The 20,705-nt window shown below is 44.0% G+C and overlaps 1 protein-coding gene across 2 annotated transcripts in view; it reads left to right on the forward strand.

Annotated features, from left to right (window-relative positions):
• hs6st1a (heparan sulfate 6-O-sulfotransferase 1a) overlaps positions 1 to 14,528 on the forward strand; it is a 77,022-nt gene extending 62,494 nt beyond the window's left edge. The window contains exons 2-4 of one of the 2 annotated variants that reach the window (XM_086128232.1): positions 6,921 to 7,146; positions 7,333 to 7,581; positions 8,629 to 14,528. In XM_086128232.1, coding sequence (XP_085984358.1) covers positions 6,921 to 7,146; positions 7,333 to 7,581; positions 8,629 to 8,946 — 793 coding nt within the window. In that variant the 3' untranslated portion in view covers positions 8,947 to 14,528. The remainder of the gene's footprint in view (positions 1 to 6,920; positions 7,147 to 7,332; positions 7,582 to 8,628) is intronic. The other variant, XM_086128235.1, reaches the window with a different exon arrangement.
• The last annotated feature ends 6,177 nt before the right edge of the window (positions 14,529 to 20,705 follow it).

Below are 20,705 nucleotides of genomic sequence, written 5' to 3' on the forward strand. Positions count from 1 at the left end.
TGCATGTTCTCCCCGGGCCTGCGTGGGTTTTCTCCGGGTACTCCGGTTTCCTCCCACATTCCAAAGACATGCATGGCAGGCTGATTGAACACTCAAAATTGTCCCTAGGTGTGAATGTGAGCGCGGATGGTTATTCGTCTCTGTGTGCCCTGCGATTGGCTGGCAACCGGTTCAGGGTGTCCCCCGCCTACTGCCCGAAGACAGCTGGGATAGGCTCCAGCACCCCCCGCGACCCTAGTTCGGAAAATGAATGAATGAATGAATATATATACAGTATATACTCAATACTAAGTCATCTTAAAAAAAAAAAAAAAACGACCAAAAAATGAAAATCATGTAATGCTAGGTATAAACAGCTAAAGTAACCTCGACAGAGACACACACCCCAATTCCACAAACAAATTTCTCTCTCTACAGCCTTCTATGTTTTTCTAAAGTATTGTCGGCCTCGCCATAGTTTTAAAGTAAACCTTTGGCACTTGGCTTCCTTTTCTAGTGAGTGAAAATCTAGAAAGAGCATGTTGCTCAAAGGTGGAGCGATAGCTTGGCTCTGATCCCTGCTGAGCGTCAATAAGTGCAACAAATCCCTCGACTTAACAAACGGCGATGCGCACAGGACTCTTTAGAACTGGTTCTTGATAACGTGGATTTAGAGCCGTTTCTAATTGTTGCTGTAGCGTTGAGTAATTGAGGGTTGGCACGTGCTGCTATCTGGCAACATGCTCGCAATCACAGACTGCCTCAGTCGGTCCCATCCTCCCATTTGTGTGGCGTTTTAAAATGTATGATGCCCTCAAACTATTTGACAGTTAAATGTTTCTCATTGTGCATCTAAATAGCAGCGTTTAAGTAAATGGCACACATCCAAATTTTAATTGGACACATTATTCAGGAAGGAGAGTATGCCAGCGCGTTTATTTGCTGCCACTTCTCCCACCAAAAAGTTGTCTTTTGAGTTTAATTGGTTAACTTTAATGGGATCCATCCATGTACTGTGGTCAAAGGTAGAACCTGCACTGGTTTAGACCTGTTTCTGTGCGGTAAATCCTCTCTGCCTCCTTTCTCGGGCTAGCTAGCCATCTCATCATCTGCCAGACTATGGTGGATCCTGCGCAACTTTCTCAGGGCTCATTCCCAGTCTGTTGAGAATAGCAACGGCTCGCTCACTCTGTCCATCTGACTCATTGTGTTCCACCGCTGTCATGCACAAAAATCTTTTTTACCATTGCTGGAGATTGTTGTGACAAGCCCCCATATGTCGCTGCGATTTAAGCGGATTGTAACTGAAAATAGACGGAAAATATCGCTGATCTGCACATTTTTCCAGAACATTTGCAGCTCATTCCATGGACCTTTTGCCACACCTTTGCACAATTTTGTGGAGAAAGGCTATTAACTCATTCAGTAGCAGCCAATTCTAGCCAAGTCTGAAAAGACGTTTAAAAACGTCTTTGGGAGTGAATGAGTTAAGGAACTAAGATTATTGATACCGCCACTCACAGGGTGTGTACCTAATGTTGTGGCCATTCAAGTAGCTCCTTCATCGCTCTCTGGTGGTCAAGATAGCCGCCATTTTGAGTCAAGCAGTTTGGGTTTCATCAAATATTGGACGACTCTTCAAGCAGTTTGTGGTGGCTTCGGCCGGCGTCGCCGCTTTGTTTGCTTGTCTGGTATGCACGTCCGTATGTCACTCTGAAGGCCGTACGCTCAAATTTAAGCACAGCTTCTAAAACTAAATGACACTTTTGTATGCTGATGGTTTGTGCAGCCACAAGCCACCGGCGGTTGTTCTGCACTCTCGTTTAGAGGTAGCAGCGCGTTAATCATTTTCCCACAAGAAATAATGTCAAGTTAATTATTGCACAGGCTCAAACTGTCAGCCCCATAAAACTTTTAGCTACTGTTCAGCCCCGTTTTTTTTTTTTAAATTAACATGTTAACTGTTGTAAGTGTGTAAAAATAAGAACCGCACTGAAATACAGCTAAAGTAAAACTACTCAACTGCTGAAAACACCTGCCATCCATGTAATGCCGTATTTGCCAATTTCCCACGGCACATATTTTACATCGAGTCATCAGTCCATCCCTCAATTTACAGCACATACTTGACGGGATTTGAACACAACCCAGTGCCTAGAAGGGCAAGCGCCTGGTAATCTGGCGGCACACACAAACACGCACCCACACAGTAATTTTAGTGGCGGAGGGAGGGTGTGATTAAGGGAGACTTAAAACCACAAGAGGAGAGAGGTTGGAGTGTTAAGAGGTTTTCGAAGTCATCATTTGTGATTCTCAGGATAACTCTGTGCACCCTCCTCCTCCTGGATTGTTTTCTCTTGATAGCACTTCAGACATGGTCACATGCAATTTGTATTTCTTCAAAATAGCCACCGGTAAGAAAAATAAATGCCTTCCCTGAAATAAGGAACTTGGGACGTACTCGCGGAGACAATTTGCCTTGTCTGAAAGTCCGCATCCAGGCGGCCGTTGCAGGTTGTTTCATCAAGATACAGTGGTACCGCTACTTACGAAATGAATTGGTCCTGGAAGAAATTTCTTCACGAGAACATTTTGTAAGGAGAGACGCATTTTCCATGTAAATGCCCTAATCCGTTCCGAGCCCCCCCAAAATTCAGACATAATTGTTTTCTAAAGCATAAAAATGCATCAAAATATGTCAAAAGTACATGTTACAATTAGACTCTTACACAATAAATGAGAGTAATGTAAAAATAATGTAAAAAACGTTTTTCATATGAAGAGACGTTCGTAAGTAGATGTACCGCCGTAATTCAATTTGTGGGGCTCGCAGTGCAACAATGACAATTGCTTTGAACGCTCTTGAAAATTAAATGCCTCAATAAGGCAGGAGAAGCGATTCACCGAGAAGACTTGTTCAAAAATACCCATTCAGGCAGCCCGTGCACTTTCTGGACTAGGATAATTGGATGCATGCCGACATCTCAGCACGATGACAATTCCTTTCAACACTCTTAAAAAGAAATAAATAAATGCCTTCCTCTAAGAAGCCACCGGGATTCATTTGCAAAGACAAAAACAAAAATGCGCATCGTGTGAAAGTGCCCGTTCAGGCAGCTGATGCTTCGTTAAGATGATTTCATGTATGAAGATGTCAGCACAATGAAAAACTGCTTCCACCCCAAAAGGGGCCACCAGGTTTAATTTGCAGAGACAAAATTTGCGTGCCTGAAAGTGCCCGTTCAGGCAGCTGATACGGTTGGTGATGTCAGCGCAATGACAATTGGCTTTCAACATTCTGGGAAAAAAAAAAAATGCCTCCTGCAATTAAAAAATAAAAATAAGCCACTACGATGAGTTCACAGTCAACAAATTTGCCGTGAGTTCATCCAATAATGCAGGTTGCTTTATGAAGATGATTTAATGCGTGCGGATGTCAGCTCAGCGACGACCACTGCTTTCAACTCAGAGATGTCATGGGAGACCTGATTTATTTACCGGCGTGACTCACGGTCGTTGCGGGTTTTTCTCTTAAGATAGTTTGAGACGTTCGCGACATCAGTCACAATCGCTTTCGACGCAAAGGGTCTCAGGTGTTGAATTTCGGAGCCCTCGTTCAAATCCATCTCGTTTGCGTCCTATACGTGAGGCTTAAGAGACTGGAGGCAAATAGACGAGCGGTACAGGCCCACTTGAGTCTTGGCGGCATTGTCGTTATCAGTCCGCCTCACAAAATGAGTACGATTCAAGCCCACCACACTTGCAGGTTATAATTCGGGTCCGCCGCGGGAAACAAAACACCCCCAAAAAAAAAAAGAAGGAATAAGTGGGCTGGCATAGTAACGGCTCCGACTCCCGTCAGAGCTGCATCGCATTGGTTTGTGCCAAACGCCCACTTTGTTACCAGTGCGCTGCCCAACAATAGCACCGTGAAGAAGTATTTAAAAAAAAGAATAATAATTGAGAAATCGATACCGTAAAGTGCCGTCTGATTTGCTCGACACCTCACACATGCATGGACGCGTTCCTGCCAGAAAAAGAAAAACACTCGAGCTCTACCGGTCGATAAATTGGTGTGAAGAAAAAGAAAGAAAAAAAAAAGTCATGTTTGAATGCCACCCAAAAAAAGACAAGGAGCAACCACTCGTATAATTGTGGTGACAGTTATTTGTACCTTAATGTGCATAAAAGAAGGCCGACTGCCGGTTTCGAGGCGACTCGTAATATCTGGAAATATCCGCTTGGGCATTCTTTTCCGAGGCCCAATTTTCCATACTGCTCTCGTCTTGGATCTCGCCAGTCGTGGCTCGAATGTCTACGTCCGATGAGGGTATATTACATAAGAGCATTACATGACGCGCCCCAACGGTGACAACGCGAGCTCATTTTTTTTAACGTGCATAATAAGCCTCATCACCTGCCGGCGTGTGACACGCGTTTGCAAAGGCTGACGTCAGTGAGTGAATGAGTGAGCCCCGGTAGGTTCATACGTGCGTGTGCGTGTGTGTGTGTGTGTGTGTGTGTGTGTTTTATTTGTGCTTGCTAATATGCTCCTGCCTTCATTAAAGCCATAGCCATAACTTTGATGAATCACTTGGGCTCGGGGCCCTCGCTGCTTTCACAGTATTAGAAAAAAACTAATTGAAATTCGCATCCGGCCCCCCGACAATACCCTCCTCTTTTTTTCTTTTTTTTTCTTTTTTTTTTTACCCCCCACCTCCCCTGCTGGCCTTCCTCCACTTCCTTCTCGCCAAACCGTGCCGAGTTTCTGCAGGGGTATGCAAGCTGAGAATGGGAAGGGAAATGTCATCGCTGATTTAATAGGCATAGTTCCGTCCCCAGCCCCCCCCCCCCCGCCCACACACACACACACACACTCAAGTGAACGGTGCACTCTAGAGAGCTTTCAGAATGGTGTTAATGTCATCACAGGAATCTCGACAATGCAACGAGCTCCTGTTTTGTTGGTGCCTTCCTCCACTCAGCGCTCCCCCCCCCCTTCATTAGGTCGGAGGACAAGATTGATGGCATTTCCAGTTTTGATCCCCCCTCCCTCTTTTCCCATTCTGGGATCCAGGGTGTGTTTGGTTCCTTGCCCAGGATCTCCAAGATGACGCTGGATTTAGGACTGACTCATGATAGTCTGTGATCCCCCGCCCCACCCCCATACTTGGTTTTGTTTTGTTCTTTTTTTTTTTTTTTTGTCTTAGACTCACAAGGACATATTTGGGTTGCACCTGTTTTGTCATCTGCGATCTCTGTGATTTAATTTGATGTGGTCCAGGATTTGGCGATAGGATTTGAGGATTTGTGGAGTTGATGGCGGCACACTGGGTTTTGAGCAGGACGCTTTTATGTCTAGTCGACAACCGCCCCCCCCCCCCACCCTATTTCTCAAAACCGAGGCTTTACTGATGGATGGATGCTTACAGTGAAACGTGCATGTGTGGGTTCAAAGATGAATCCATACCATCACATACACACTAATGAGGACGTGTTGATTGATTAGACGGCAGTAATTAGGTGGAGTATGAAGGCATGGAAAGGTCTCCGCTCTGTTGGGAGGGTCCCTTCCGGAGGTGTGTGATGTGCTCCATTATCAGAGGAAAAACACAGAGTAAAAAAACAAAACAAAATATACGCACACACACACACACACACATACACACGAACAGAAAACACAAACAAAAATCAGCTAACGCAGCCAAAAACTCATACAGACAAAAGCACACAGGCTTTGTGCAAGCAAAACACATTTTTAAAAAAACACATAGCTGATCAGAAGCACACACGCAAAAAAAAAAACATTCAGGCAAAAACACCCTAAAACAAAACAACATGAGCAAACAAGCGCATACAAAAACAAAAGTTACACCAAAAAGAATGCGCATGGCAATGCTAAAAATAAGAAAGAAAACTGTTTTTGAAGTGCTTTAAATTAGCTCAATCTTGAAAGGAAAAAAAAAACATTTGAACCTGGGACCGACTTCTTCTGTTGGCAATTTATTCCATCTGTGTGCAGCATAAGAGCTGAATGCTGCTTCACCGTGTTTAGTTTGAACTCGGGTCTCCACGACTGCTTTGTCGAATTGCAGACATCACAGGCTGAAATCGAAAGCATTTAGACAATTTGAAGCCACTCAAAGGCTCGAAACACTGAATTAAAGATCAAAATAGCTGTCGATTAATTTGATGATTAACTGTCAATGAATCGATTAATTTGGACACACACTCACTACCCAATGATTTAATGTACACAACCATACACAACACACGTACTCGCAAACAAGTCAAGAAAAATCACACACACACACACACACTTTTCTTTTCGTGTGTGTGTGTGTGTGTGTGTAACTGCTGGATGCAGCATGACTCATCTGTCTCTAAGGCAGTCCAATTCTTTTGCTACCAGAACAGAGTGAAATATGATTGTGCCAGCATTTTAATTTCCCCCCCCCCCCCATTTCCATTTCTCTTTGTGACCTGAAGACTGACCGGACGGCGGATGCACGTCCTGCCAAATGCCGTCTCTCCCATGTTCTTTCCCTGTCTGCTGCTCACATTTGTTAGACGCATCATCATCTAGCCTCTTTTTTTTTTTTTAACGCGTGTATACATAATGTTCCCCCACGAAGCGTCCCCTTCGCTTGTTGTGCAACCATCGCTGCCACCACTGGGCCAGAAGCGGAACTACAGGCCACCTTATTATCATGTCACCACTTGCTCCCCCCTCCTCCTCTTTTCGGCTGTGCCACTCGGCGCAAGCAAAGTCATTAATTTAAATTGCGTCCTCTTGTTTTCACTCTCTCTTAAACGCGGCCGTTAGCTTATTGATTAACCTTTTTGTCACGCGCAATTTTCAGTGCAATTTGCTCATCGCTCTCTCTCTCTCTCTTTCTGTCTGCCCCCCCCTCGTGGTGTTGTACGCCTTTCCCCCCCAGCAGGAAGTTCTATTACATCACGCTACTGAGGGACCCGGTGTCGCGCTACCTCAGCGAGTGGCGGCACGTGCAGCGGGGGGCCACATGGAAGACCTCGCTGCACATGTGCGACGGGCGTACGCCAACGCCCGAGGAGCTGCCCTCCTGCTACGACGGCTCAGACTGGTCGGGGTGCACCCTGCAGCAGTTCATGGACTGTCCCTACAACCTGGCCAACAACCGACAGGTGAAGCCACGCCGACGATTGACCAAACGGTTGTCAGGCCCTCTTTGACCCATATGGGGTTATTTAGGACCCAACAGTTTTTCTTCTGTGACTCTTCGCATGGGGGTCCAGGCAAAGGGATTTTACCCGTATTTATTTGAAGCTAATCACGGCGCCGACCATCTGGTGTCACTTCCTGTCCGGTAGGTGCGCATGTTGGCCGACCTGAGTCTGGTGGGCTGCTACAACATGTCCACCGTGCCCGAAAAGAAGCGAGCGCAGCTCCTCCTGGAGTCGGCCAAGAAGAACCTGCGAGACATGGCCTTCTTCGGCTTGACGGAGTACCAGCGCAAAACCCAGTTCCTGTTCGAGCGCACCTTCAGACTGCGCTTCATTCGGCCCTTCATGCAGTACAACAGCACCCGCGCCGCTGGGGTGGACCTGGACAACACGACGGTTTGTATTTTTGGAACTCATTTATTGCTAATTTTTGGGGCGGGGGGGAACTAGAAGATGTAAAAAGTTTGTGATTCTGTACTACGACCATGTTGAAGCACTTTGCAAGTCTTCTAAATGAGGGCCTAGACAATTAATCAGCCGTCCGATTAAATCAGCTGATTTTGCAGTCTTGACCCCGATTTAGCCATTTATTCTTTTATTTAATGGATTTTTTGTTCCTACTTTTTTTTCCCAAATCAACCATTACAACATGTCTAATTCATATCGGTATTGGTGTATTTGGGAGATTCCCCCCAAAAAGTATTCATGATTTACTTTTTAGTTACCGGTAGTTTCAATAGGCCAATTTATTTATTTAGGGGTGCATTTTTTTTTTTACACATTAACCATTACAACATAAGAGATGATGATAATCCAATATCGCCCCCGCCGTCCCCCTGAAAAAAAATGATTTATGATGTTTTTTCTCTCTGTTGTTCAGTTAAACAAATACTATAGGGCACAGTACTGTACAGTATATGAGTCGAATTTTTTTTGTTGTTGTAAGTCAGGGGTGTCCAACTCATTTTTGTCGCGGGCCACATTGAAGTTACGGTTTCCCTTCGAAGGCCGTTGTGAATTTTGGGAAACCATATAAATGTTTAATCACCTCCACATATTACATACACCGCGCACAACAAATTGATGGATAACTAGTTTTAAAATCAGAAGTCAAAAATAAATCACTGTTATTGTGGATTACATATGACAATTAGAAATTTTGTTTCAGACTTTAGCAAGCGTCATAGAACTTGACATGCTTGATTTGACCTCGCGTGCCACATAAAATGATGTGGCGGGCCAGATCTGGCCCCCGGGCCTTGACTTTGACACCTGTGTTGTAAGTGTTTAGGGAACAAAAAATTGTACTCACTGTTTTTTTCCGGGATTTTCTTCTGCCAAATATTGGAATCGTCATCTGGTGCAAAAAAAAAATCATATCGGCTGGGCTCCAGTGTAAAATTTCCATACCCCCCCCCCCCCACACACACACACCCCTTACAGGTGCAGCGTATCGAGGAGCTTAACGAGCTTGACATGGAGCTGTACGACTACGCCCGGGACCTGTTCCAGCAGCGCTACCAGTACACCAGGCAGCAAGAGCGCCGGCTGCAGCGCATCAAGAACCACCTGCAACAGAGCCACCAGGGCCTGGGCCTCAGCCTGTGGCCCTCGGCTCACCGCCACCCCTCGGGATCCATCCGAGGTGAGGAGCGGGACAATGTCGGCGACGAGGAAGAGGGCGGCCGGACGGAGGAGGTGGCTGGGGGCGGCCGCCTCCCCACCGAGGACTACATGAGCCAGATCATCAATCGCTGGTAGCGATCAAAATGACGATCCTCAGACTGCTTTTGCATTTCAAATGACCGTTTAAAAAAAATACAAAACAAAAAAACTGCAGAGATGGGTTGCGCCGTTGCTATGGCGACCATGGACTGGCTGGCTCGGGTTCGCCCATTGATTAGCGCTTGCCCGTTACCCCCCACTGAGTTCCTCCGGGTCTCTCGCCGTCATTAGCGACCGAGGTTTATTTTTAAACGCGCTGACATGCAACTTTCTCTTCCTTGAACATGTGAATTCATTGGATTAGGTGGCAAAGGATCCGTCTATTTCCTGGACGGTGTTCTCCAACGCCACACGGTTCACTCTAAGGACCATTTAAGCTCATTCTGTCGCCCCCTCTGTGTGTGTGTGTGTTTATGCTTTTTTTTTTTAAGCAGAATTGTAATAACACTGAGCCCAATGTGGCTGCCTGAAGTCTTTTATTATGGAAAGCCGGTTGAAATGTTATTGTATTCAATCCATGATTTCCAGCTTAATACTAGTGCGGTGGTTTATCCTCACTAAGACAATTTAGCCCATTCGGGGAAAAAAATGGCCAAAAAGCATTCGGGAAAGCTATTTGAACATTTATTGGATACCCTTAGCCCAAATATCCAATCACGGCTCACTAGCGAACTACTGCGCTGCACTATCATAACAATACCAGGCCCAGTTGAAGGCAGTGGTAGCGGGAAAAGCAATACTAAGAAGGCACAGTCGTTCTACTTGTCATGAATATTGAATAAACGTTCAAACCATTTTATGTTCAACATTTTTTTGTACATTACTAATATCCTTGAACTCCAACCTAAGGTCCATGTACTGGTCTACTTTATTTCTCCCTAATAGGACATCTTTGGTATACTAGTGCGATTATTACATTCCGAGTGAGGCAAAAATGGAGCACAATTTGTCAGCCGCATGCAACTAGTACTGATATAAAATACTACGAGTAAATATCGACCACTTTGCTAGTGCTGTAGCGCTAGTCGTGTGCAGACAACAAATAGTGCATTTGGTGCCTCGCTCATAACATGTACCGTCGTCGTCGTCCCGCTAGCGTGCTGCAATGGGAAAAGAGCGCACTTGCACATGGGCCTGAAGTCGGACATCACATCATGCTCAAATGTCCTCACTAATATGGACAACTCTGGCATACATGAAGGGAAACTACATGTTACCATATTTTCCACACTAAAAGGCGCACTGGATTATGAGGCGCGCCTTCAATGAATGGCCTATTTTGTCCATTTTTTTCATACATTGGGCGCATTATAAGACGCCATCTACAATGCATCCACTAGATGGCGCTACACTCAAGGAAATGCCAACAGAACGATCAGATGTCAGTAAAACATATTTAATAAAAGCAGCGACACAGTTCACTTCGCCAACAGCAAGTTAGAACATTGACTCGTTCAACGTTGAACTCTCTTGCCACTGCTCTATTTCCGTTTTCAACTGCGTAACCGATCGCCTTAAGTTTGAACTCTGCATTGTCAGCATGTCTCGAGCAAGGTGCTATTTTGGGGGTCGAAATATTACCGTAATGACCATACACAAGGCGCATCGGATTTTAAGGCGCGCTGTGAGCTTTTAAGAAAATCGAAGGCTTTTAGGTGCGCCTTTTAGTGCAGGAAATGCGGTACTAGTGCGGCAACATCGGCCACTAATTGATGACTGGCGCTACTAGTGACTTCTGGTCAGTCCGCCTAGCAGACTGATGTCAATTAGTAAAAGATTTTGCCTCACTTGGAACATGTTGGCCGACTAGTGTTAAAAAAAATGTTATAACCGGTTGGAAGAAAAAGTTTTCTTGCTGTTATAAGGCCCCAGTTGTTCTAGCGGGGGTTCTAGTTGGTCGACTGGATATCGAATAAATGCTCAAACGGCTTTCCAATATCTCACTGATGTTTTCTTTTAGTCAGCATCCGAGCAAGCTTGTCCGACGAACCGAAGCCTCGCGCCGACGTCCAGGGAGCGAGCGAGCTCTCTCTCTCCCCGGTTTCACCTGCAGACTCTTGACAGCCAATTAGCGCGGCTCACACCGGTCGGGGCGAAGGCCTTAAACTGCAGACACGCGGAGGGAAGAAGCGGTCACCGTGGCGGCCGGAGCCTTTAATTTAGCGCCTGGCATTTTTCTCTTTCTTTTGTTTGGTTTGACTTTTTTTTTCAACTTTCTCCCTGCTTCTCTTCAGATCAAACGGGTGGTTCATTAGTTACTTTTAAGCGCTGGGGCTGCAGTGCTTCATTGTGGCAAGGAAACTGCGGTGTGTGGGCCCTGTGCGGACCCCCGCAGAGAGCATTAGGTCCCGGTCTAATGTTGTCTGCCAAAAGAAAGGAAGCTGCTCCGAATCTTAAATCATACGAGCTCTGTCATTCCCAACCTTGATTGAGCCAAGACACACACTGTATTTGCCATACGCCACTAAACAACATTCCGAAAAGTATTTAGTGTTCTCCTGCATATTCGAGATTCACTACTCAATTATTATTTTTTATTGTAAACCATTTTTGCAGCTCCATACTTGCTTTAAAAATATATACAGTATGTAGCCTATTCCAAAAGAAGGTTTATGATTGCCTATACCTGTCGATGCCACAAGTCTAATATACAAGTCGTGCTTTGGCGCCATCTTGGGGCCATGGCAGTGTTCAAGCTCATAACACGACCCTGGAAATGACTTAGCAATGATTTATTTTGACTTCCAGTCCTAAAATTTTTTTAAAAAGTACCATCACAGACTCTCCGTAGTTTCTAACAACAAATGCTAAACTTAGCTCCTCCCAAATCTACAAAGCATCTCATCCAGTTGAGATGTGTCAAGGGTGTAGCAAAAGAGGATTGTATTGTTCTGCCGGTCACTATACATTGCTGGCATAGATAGATAAGCACGAGCGTCATTATTTTTCTTCAATTCTTCATAATTTTGCCAGCTGTCACGCAAATTTGGATCCTTTCCTTTGGCACAGTGGTTGGGAATCACTGCGCTAGCGTCACCGCCCGTCGTTTCTGTCAAACGATTGCCAGTTAACATTCTGCATTTTAAAGTGTCTTGTGTGTGTGTGTGTGTGTGTGTGTGTGTGTGTGTGTGTGTAAATAATATGTACAGTACGCCTCCTACTGGCGTATGTTTATGCCTTTGTAAATAGTGTGATTGACCTAATGAGCGCCGACTTTCATAACTAATAATAATTTTGTTGTTTAATCGGCGGAGGCGGTGGTCAACCTCGCTGCCGTAGCGACCAATCCGATGCTCACGCCATCCCCGTCAGGTGATTGTACTGCTATGATCCTTATTTATGTTTGATGAATCTGCCCCCCCCCCCAGTTTGCATGTGTTCAGATTTAGAGAAGGACAGGCTTGATGGCATTATTGAAGAATCTATGACTACTTCAGCACAATTTTTTTTCCACTCGGTATCTCTGTAGCAAACAGAGACCTCATCAAATTAGCGTACCTTTTTTTTCTGAAAGATTCGCCGGATGAACTGGGCTGACTTTTTTTTTTCTCAAATTAATTCATCGGTATTAAATCCACATTTGGGGAAGCAAGCTAAAATTGCAAATGTTTGTGTGTGCCATAAAAAGTGCCATAGTCAGTTAAATTGGGATACAAAAAAAAAGTTGGAATGAAAATGGCTGCTTTGGGAGTTATTTTATACACTTTTTGTATTATTTAAATGGAGACTTCTCAACGGTGGAAAAGTGGAGTAAATGGTCTTACTTGTCTTACTTTTTTTAATATGACAATGAAACGGAGCACAAATACTTGGACACACTAATAAGCAAAATATTTTATTATGATTACATTAAAATAAATGTTGACTTCATAATTTTTTGAAACATGTTTTTATTTTCTTTTTTTTCCCCCCTGGTAATAAATCCGCAGAAATTACAAATGTGTGAAAATGACTACAAGATATTGACCTAAAACTACAATGAAAAATATTTGTGTTTAATATATGAAATTTGAGCACAAATATTAACTCGATAGGCGACATTTTAGAGTCGACTTCAAAATACAAAATTGTGACCCTGCAGAAAATAGCGACAAATTGCAATCGTGTAGGTTCGTTGACACAGAAACACGAACACAAAAATACAAAGTGGGTGAAACGATTCATGGAAATGAAGAATATTTTTGTGTTCAGCTGGAAATAATTGTGTTTTCACTTGGCATAAAAATATCGATAGTAATATATATTTTTGTAGTCCAAAATACACTGGTGTAGGTTTGGTTGACAAATTCTATACGCACTGTATTTTGGTGTTAAACTGACAAAGGCAATTTCGTAGACCTGAAAATCTCATTTTCACCTGCATAATACAAACTGGTTGAATTTATTAACTTTCATATATTCATTTTATTTTTTATTTTTTTGGTACAACTGAAAATAATTGCAGGTAATCAGGTTTACATCCAAATATTAAGTCAACTTTTATTTGAATTCTTTTTTTAAATAAGTACTCTACTAAAGCAACTTTAGCCAAAAGAGGCAGGGAAAGTAAATGTTGCGGCTCCAGTCAATCATCCACCATTTATCTTTCGACGAACCTTAATGAGATGATTTGTATGACATCCCAATACGCGCTGTCAAAACCCCAACCGCGGCGTCAAGTGTTGAGGCGCGACAACCAATAAAAGGGCGCAAGGGAGGAGCGAATGTACGACTGAATGTAGTCCAGCTTTGGTGTCAACAGGGCGCTGAGGACGGGCTGCTTATTGTGTAAGCCTTTCAAATGCAAAAAGGGGAAACGTGGAAATGTTTTTTATGTTTTCCTTCTTTTTTTTTTTTTTAATTTGTGCGAAACGTACAATGGTGTCTTGAGATCCACTTTAAATCATATTTTGCCATTAAAATGAAAGGAAATGCGATTAAACCGTTCCATCCTCCCGCACAAAAATAATACAAAGAATTAAATAAAGAAAATGTACTCTGGAATTTTGTACAGTGGAATCGAAACAACCGGTTTTTGGCATCATGATAAATTCACGGCAGCATCTTCTGGGTGACTTGTCACGACAATGCAGTCATGCCGACAAACAAAGAAGACTTGCACAATTACTGTAAGTGGCTCAATAACTGCAGTAAGGTCTTTTTTTGCAGATGATAAAGAATATATGCCAATAGGTATTGTATTTCTTGCTAGTCTGTTATTCATGTGTTGCTTTACCGTTTAGTTTGAAATATCGGCCAAATGACAGCTCATATCTTGGAAAAGTCATGTGATTCGTATCTCAAGGCACCACGGTGCAATTGTTCTGACGTTAAACTCCGACTCACAAAAGATCCCACATTAATTTCACTGAAATGATTCCAGAATGATGTCTTAACAAGTTTCTATCGTGGCAGCAAAGCAACACGTGTTGCGATCCTGTTTATTATTGTTGTTGTTGTTGTTGTTGTTTTGGGGGGGTTGCGCAGGGGGCGGGGGGGAGTGATCAAGACTTTGATTGAAATTGGCAATCCTTCTCAGGCTCTTCCTGTATGCATACTCTTCATCACCATTCTGGCTCCGGTTCTGAATGCACCCATGAAACATCAAGCCACCAATTAAAAGATTTCATTTTTACAGACTTGACCATGTCGTGCTTGCATGTTCTCATCAGGTTGAGCTGGTGGCAGTCTCTGAACAATGTTAATCATTATTACAATCTTAATCATTATCTCCAAGGACAAGGAGAGTAGAGCTCAGGTCTGTTATAAAAAATTAAATAAAATAAAATAGCTCATCAGTGATGGGACATTGTGACTTACTAAGAAGAATCAAAACTGAGGAATGTTAATATTTGTTTGTTTGTTTTTTTAACATGGTATACATTGCTTCTTTCACAAATATTCTATATTTTGATTTAAAAAAAAAATTTTTGAGCTGGAATTTTAATGCCGTGACACGGCGATATTTTTGCTCCTGATTATCATCCCATCAGAATCTCATGTCGAAGCATGCCTCATATCAACTCAACTGTCCCCCTGTTAGCAATAAAAGTGCGACCACGCCAAGCCGACGTCGGCTGCGCCGTATCCACGCCGTCCGTTGCCAATTTGGAGCGATTCCACATGTACAGCTTTGTTCTGTATCGAATATAAATCGCATATTGGCATTGCCATCTGCTGCATCTCGAATGCGGAGGCCTTCACTAATCAAAACAAAGCGCACAGACAGACGTCCACTAAATGATGATGATGATGATTATGGTTTATCGTGGATGGAGAATAAATCATCAATGAAAAGCTTTTTCGCGGGCAGGCAGGCAATTGGAGCGTTGCCCAGCTGGCAGCGGATGAGGTCTGTCGGCTTGACTGAGTTTGCATTTCTGGCATCTGCTCTGACGTTCGACATCAAATCTGAACATTCCGTCGATGTTCTCTGCACTTTAAAATGTTTCTCGTCTCACAACTCAAATGTTAACAGGTCAACACTGGCTGTGCAGCCAACACGGCCGGGCGTCTTTGTTTATCATCTGATCCACTGTCGGGGTTTCGTGAAATAAAAAAAAATCGGACATACAGTGTTGCCTCACTTGCGCGCGTCAAAAGTTCCATGACCTCCCGTGATTTTTTTTTTCTTTTTCAATTTTCCCATTCGAGTAACATAACATTGTCGTCAGAGACGAATGTTTGGATAACGATCGTATATTCATGAGTTATATACCTTCTAAGTCGGGAGGGCACACGCGTGAAAGCTACACGCGCGCTCCTTTCAAGCAGACGCCCGGAAAGTAGTTATGGGAATATTTGGCCGGCTAACGCCGTTTTAGCAATTGGAATATTTGGTTGGCCAGCTGACGCCTTGGCTTTTGGCCGGCTGACCCCATGATAGCAACAAACAAAAGTTGAATGTCGGACCTGAGAGATGAAGTAGCTTAGCGCTAGCTAAGAATAGGTTTGTAGGAAACCAAAGAGAAAATAAACATTTTTGTTTTGCCGTCGGACAGTGTACGGCATGGATCCTAGAAATTAAGGGAAGTTATTTTCAACTAAAAAAAAAACCTCTTGCACCGATTCGCTAGCTAACAGCCAATCAGACTGATCAATTGTCATCGACGGGCGACGCCATTTTGCAAACTGTTGATCGATGACTCGGTCATACAAATCGCATCAATGAAGCGCGAGATTTGTTCATGCTTGTTTTTTTGAGTGTGTGTGAGGCAGGATTGGGATTTGTGTGCATTTTATTTTGAAAATCTCGATTTTGAGACAGCACTCGTCAGATTATCCAAAAAGTGCCCCCACCACCTCTCTCTCTCTCTCAAAGACATTGTCAGCTGCTTCCGTTTTGCTTAAATGTTCTTCACGTGTGTAGAGAGTTACTTCTATTCACATTAGCTGTGAACCAGAGCGAGCCGAGGGCGTTTCATAAGTAAATATATCGTATCGTCTCATGAACAGATGTTTGGGGACTGCGCGGCGCTTTTAGCCGAGGAGCTGTCGCGTTTGTGATTAATAACAACTCAAATGTGTCATGTCGGCAGGATGACTTTTAAATTGGAAAATGTCAAAGCCGAGGTTGCTTCTTCTTGTCTTTTCTCTCCCTTCAGATGAAATCTCGGAAGGAAGTTGTTGTCGAGTTCGTTTTGGGAATAATCTGCTCCGAAGTCCAAGGTTATTATTGCGCGCGAGGAATGTCATCAATGTTGGCGTAAAGGTGCAACACAACAAAATACGGGGAAAAGTCAAGTGCTGTGAATGGTTTCCGAATGTGCTGCATACTTTTCCTTGCGACGGTATGATATGGCTCGATTTGCGTGAATAAATCTATTTTTAATGTACATCTGATATTCTTTTTTGCACTTGCGGTAACGACGTGCGCTCCCGAGGAGCGTGACACCATTTATGGATACGCAACGATGACGTGCGACACGGCTTCGCGTCCAAACGCAGCGGTCTCATGTGCTCGCTGCGAGTGATTAGATGACATACGTGGCACACTTTGACAGTTGTGGGGCAAGCGTGCAGCTGATGTCATGCAGACGGGGCGGGGGGGCTTTTAATACGCACGCAGAGAGAAAGCGGGATCAGGGTGTGTGTGTGTGTGTGCGTGTAATATTCATAAGGAGTGTCATGGCGTCCTTGCACTGATGCGCTGCCGATATGATATTCACGACGCTTCCACTCTGCTGTTTCTTCTGCCCCATTTCTCGCACAAAATGTTCAATGGCAGCTCGTTAAATGTTGGATAGGGCGCTCGAGAAAACGGAAAAATGAGCCCAAGCCGACCCAATCCAATTAGCCCTCTTCTGACATTTAACTACGACTTCTCGGTTGTCCCCACTCGATCCGTTTTGCTGTGGCTTTTTGCCCCGTTTTCGTATACAGCTGAGCAATATGTTGAGTTGCCAGTCATTCATCCGAGCTTTTCCTTTATTGTTTTGTTTCAAAATGTATGAAGAAAATATTATTTGCCCTCGAATGAAAGCCTTTGCAGAGTTTCCACCAATCAGGTGTCTTGTCAGGATAAAATGGCAATCTGATTTGAAATCCGTTCTACAAAATTATCATTCAAGAGTCCATCCATCCATCCCGCCATCTATTTTCGGATCCACTTTATCCTCACAAGACTCGCGGGAGGGGGGGGGGGGTGCTGGAGCCTATTCCAGCCGTCTTCGGGCTGTAGGCGGGGCACACCCTGAACCGGTTGCCAGCCAATCGCAGGGCACACAAAGACGAACTAGCATCCGCGCTCACACTCGCACCTACGGACAATTTGGAGTGTTCAATCAGACTCCCATGCGTGTTTTTGGAATGTGGGAGGAAACCGGAGTACCCGGAGAAACCCCACGCAGGCACGGGGAGAACATGCAATCTCCCCACAGTAAGGCCAGATCAATCGAACCCTGCACCTTTGCACCGTGAGGCCGACGCACTCACCAGTCGACCACCGGGCCGCACGAAATGTCTGTTAGCCAGCAAAAAGTCTTCTAATCAAGAGGAGAAAAAGGAGAATACCGCAAAGGTTGACAAATGTCAGGCTTCTACAATTACGCTACAACCTTGTCCCTTACGCTACTTTACCAGTACGGAATTTGGTATCGGCTGACACAGATTTCACACTGCAAGCGGGCCAATGTAAGTTAAAAATGTCACGTTACAAAAGAGAGTGGCAAAAAAATCCCCCACGGTTTCTTTGATACCAGAAAGCACCTGTGCGTGCGTTTGCGTAAATGAGCGAGAGAGAGAGATCAAAACACGACTGGATTTTTCCTGTCTGTATGTGCCTGTGTGTGTGTGTGTGGATGTAGGAAGCTTTGCCTTTGGCTATTACACACACACACACACACACACACACACACTCCCACATACACTCTTTATGAATCCCAACCGGCCCCCTGCCTGCCTCATGCCCACACAAGCAAAGGAGTCACGCTCCACCTGCAAAGACTGTGAGAGTGGAGGTTATTAATGACTACATACTCGAACAACCTCACAGAGGAGAAGGAGAAGCAGACAAGAGCAGGACGGATGTGGTGTAACTTTGATACAGTACAGCGAGTAGAACTCCATCCAGGAACATGTGCCCCCCCCCCCCCCCCGCCCTGCAAAACAAGCCGATTTCACCGTCAATATGTCCATAGTTCCTTAGCCTTGGGGTCCTGTATAAACTCATTTCACCATGTCATCATCCGAGCCCCTCCTCATCTTCTGGGGCATGAAAAGGAGCTACAAAGTGGATGCAGTGGGAAAGGATAAATGAAGAAGTTGGATGGTACATTAGGGAAAAAGATATAAAGTGTACCAAGCGTGAGGGTGTCATTGGGTGACAGTGAGTGGGATTTAAGGGTCGCTTTACTCTAAAAGCTTGTAAGCAAGCATGGCTAATACCCTCACCCCCCCCCCCAGCCCTCCCCCCTCCCCCCTCCCCCCCACACACACACGAGGCCGCTAATTGAATAATGACACTAACACCTGTGATGGATGACCTGACACTCTGCTCACTTTTCTCCCTCTATCACTGTCATCCTTCTTTCAGCGCAGCAATCCAACTGAATGACTCCCCCCCCCCCCTTACCTCACCCCACTTAGTTCAATCTTGTTTCTTTTAAGAGGGCAAGTCAAAAGTTTGCTTTACAATATTATGTTCAATGCGTCCCCCCGGCTAGTCTAAATGTGGCATTCTGATGACTACAGTATTGTGTTTGTGGAATATGAGTCAAGCAGCAAAATTCACGGGTTTTTTTTATCCATCTCAAGGCGGAACCATTTTGCCTCTTACTACAAAATATTAAAAATAATATATTCAAAACCGAAGTCATCATTTTACACGCTTGACCGACTACGTGGGTTTGTCCTGCTTGTACTTTCAGCAAATGACCACATGAGGGTGCTCTAAAACCGGACTACCAAGGAAAGGGACTTTTCCCACCCACACACAATTCAAGACGCTGCTGTTTTTCACCCTTTTCGTTATTAATCATAATGCTAGTCAAGCTAAGCAGGTAAATATTTTCATGGAAAAGAACTCAACCTGAATATCTCATTCGAGTAATATTGTCGGTAAAAAAAACTCATTTAGAAATAAATAAAAATAATTACAAAATACTGTATATTCACATAAACATTACTATAAAATATTTGAGTCATATATTGAGAAAAAATATATTACTACTGCGCATACGTAACAAATATTTATCCAGCATTTTGAAATTAAAATAAGTATATAATAATAATAATAATAATAATAACATTTTATGACTCGGTGGTGGCCTCGGCCATCCATTATGGCATTGTCTGCTGGTCAGGCAGCATCTCGGCCCGGGACAGAAAGCGACTGGAGCGACTGGTCAGGAAGGCCAGTTCTGTCCTGGGCTGCTCCCTTGACACTCTGGAGGAGGTGGGCAACAGAAGGATGCTAACTAAGCTAAAAGCTATGATGGACAGTCGCTCCCACCCCCTCCAGCCCACCCTGACAGCACTTGGTAGCTCCTTCAGCCAGAGGCTGTTACACCCGCGCTGCAAGAAGGAGAGAGACCGACGCTCGTTCCTACCGACTGCTGTCAGGCTGCTGAATAAAAATAATAACAATATTAATAATAATAATTAAATGATGTGAAAAACAATTGTAAATAGCACTGCGATTTATCAATTTTGTATTTATATTGCACTTAATTGAACGGTGTTCGTTTGTTTTTTCTTCTTTCTTCTTTCTACCTACATTCTTGCTGCTGTAGGCTGTAAATTTCCCCAGTGTGGGACAAATAAAGGATATCTTAATCTTAATTTTAAAAAATATTTCAAAAATAAAATACAATCTAATCATGATGTAAACAAAAAATAGGAACAGAATCTGAAATTAAGCAAGTATATGATTTACAGCGGGGGTTCCCCACCTTTTTTGACCAAGATCAACTTTTCAAGGAACCGGCCTCCGCGATCGACCCGCTACCGCGCGTGCACGCATATACACACGCACAATACACACACACGCCATGATAATCAACAGCCAAACCCGCCCTGAACATAATCCAAACAGAAAAATAAAGTTGATACAGGAGCTTGTGAGTTTGTAAAAAGAAATCAGTGCCTACCTTAGTCGAGACCTGACGCGGCAACATCGGTGGCACTTTCGCAGCGTCTTCAGTGCATCAACGTCACCATCGTAGCTCCCGTGTATCGTTTTCGAATGCTTCTCTTGGCGCTCCAAATTCCCCCTTTTTTTGCCAGTGTCATCGCTGAATAGTACATGAAACAAACTCTTAATGAGAATAATAAAAATAAAAAAAGATAATAAGGCAACAGCTGTGATCGCAAGCTGC

The sequence above is a fragment of the Hippocampus guttulatus genome, chromosome 13 (genome assembly GCF_054856545.1).
Source record: "Hippocampus guttulatus isolate MCC_2025c chromosome 13, RoL_Hgut_1.0, whole genome shotgun sequence".
In the NCBI taxonomy this organism is placed as follows: Eukaryota; Metazoa; Chordata; class Actinopteri; order Syngnathiformes; family Syngnathidae; genus Hippocampus; species Hippocampus guttulatus.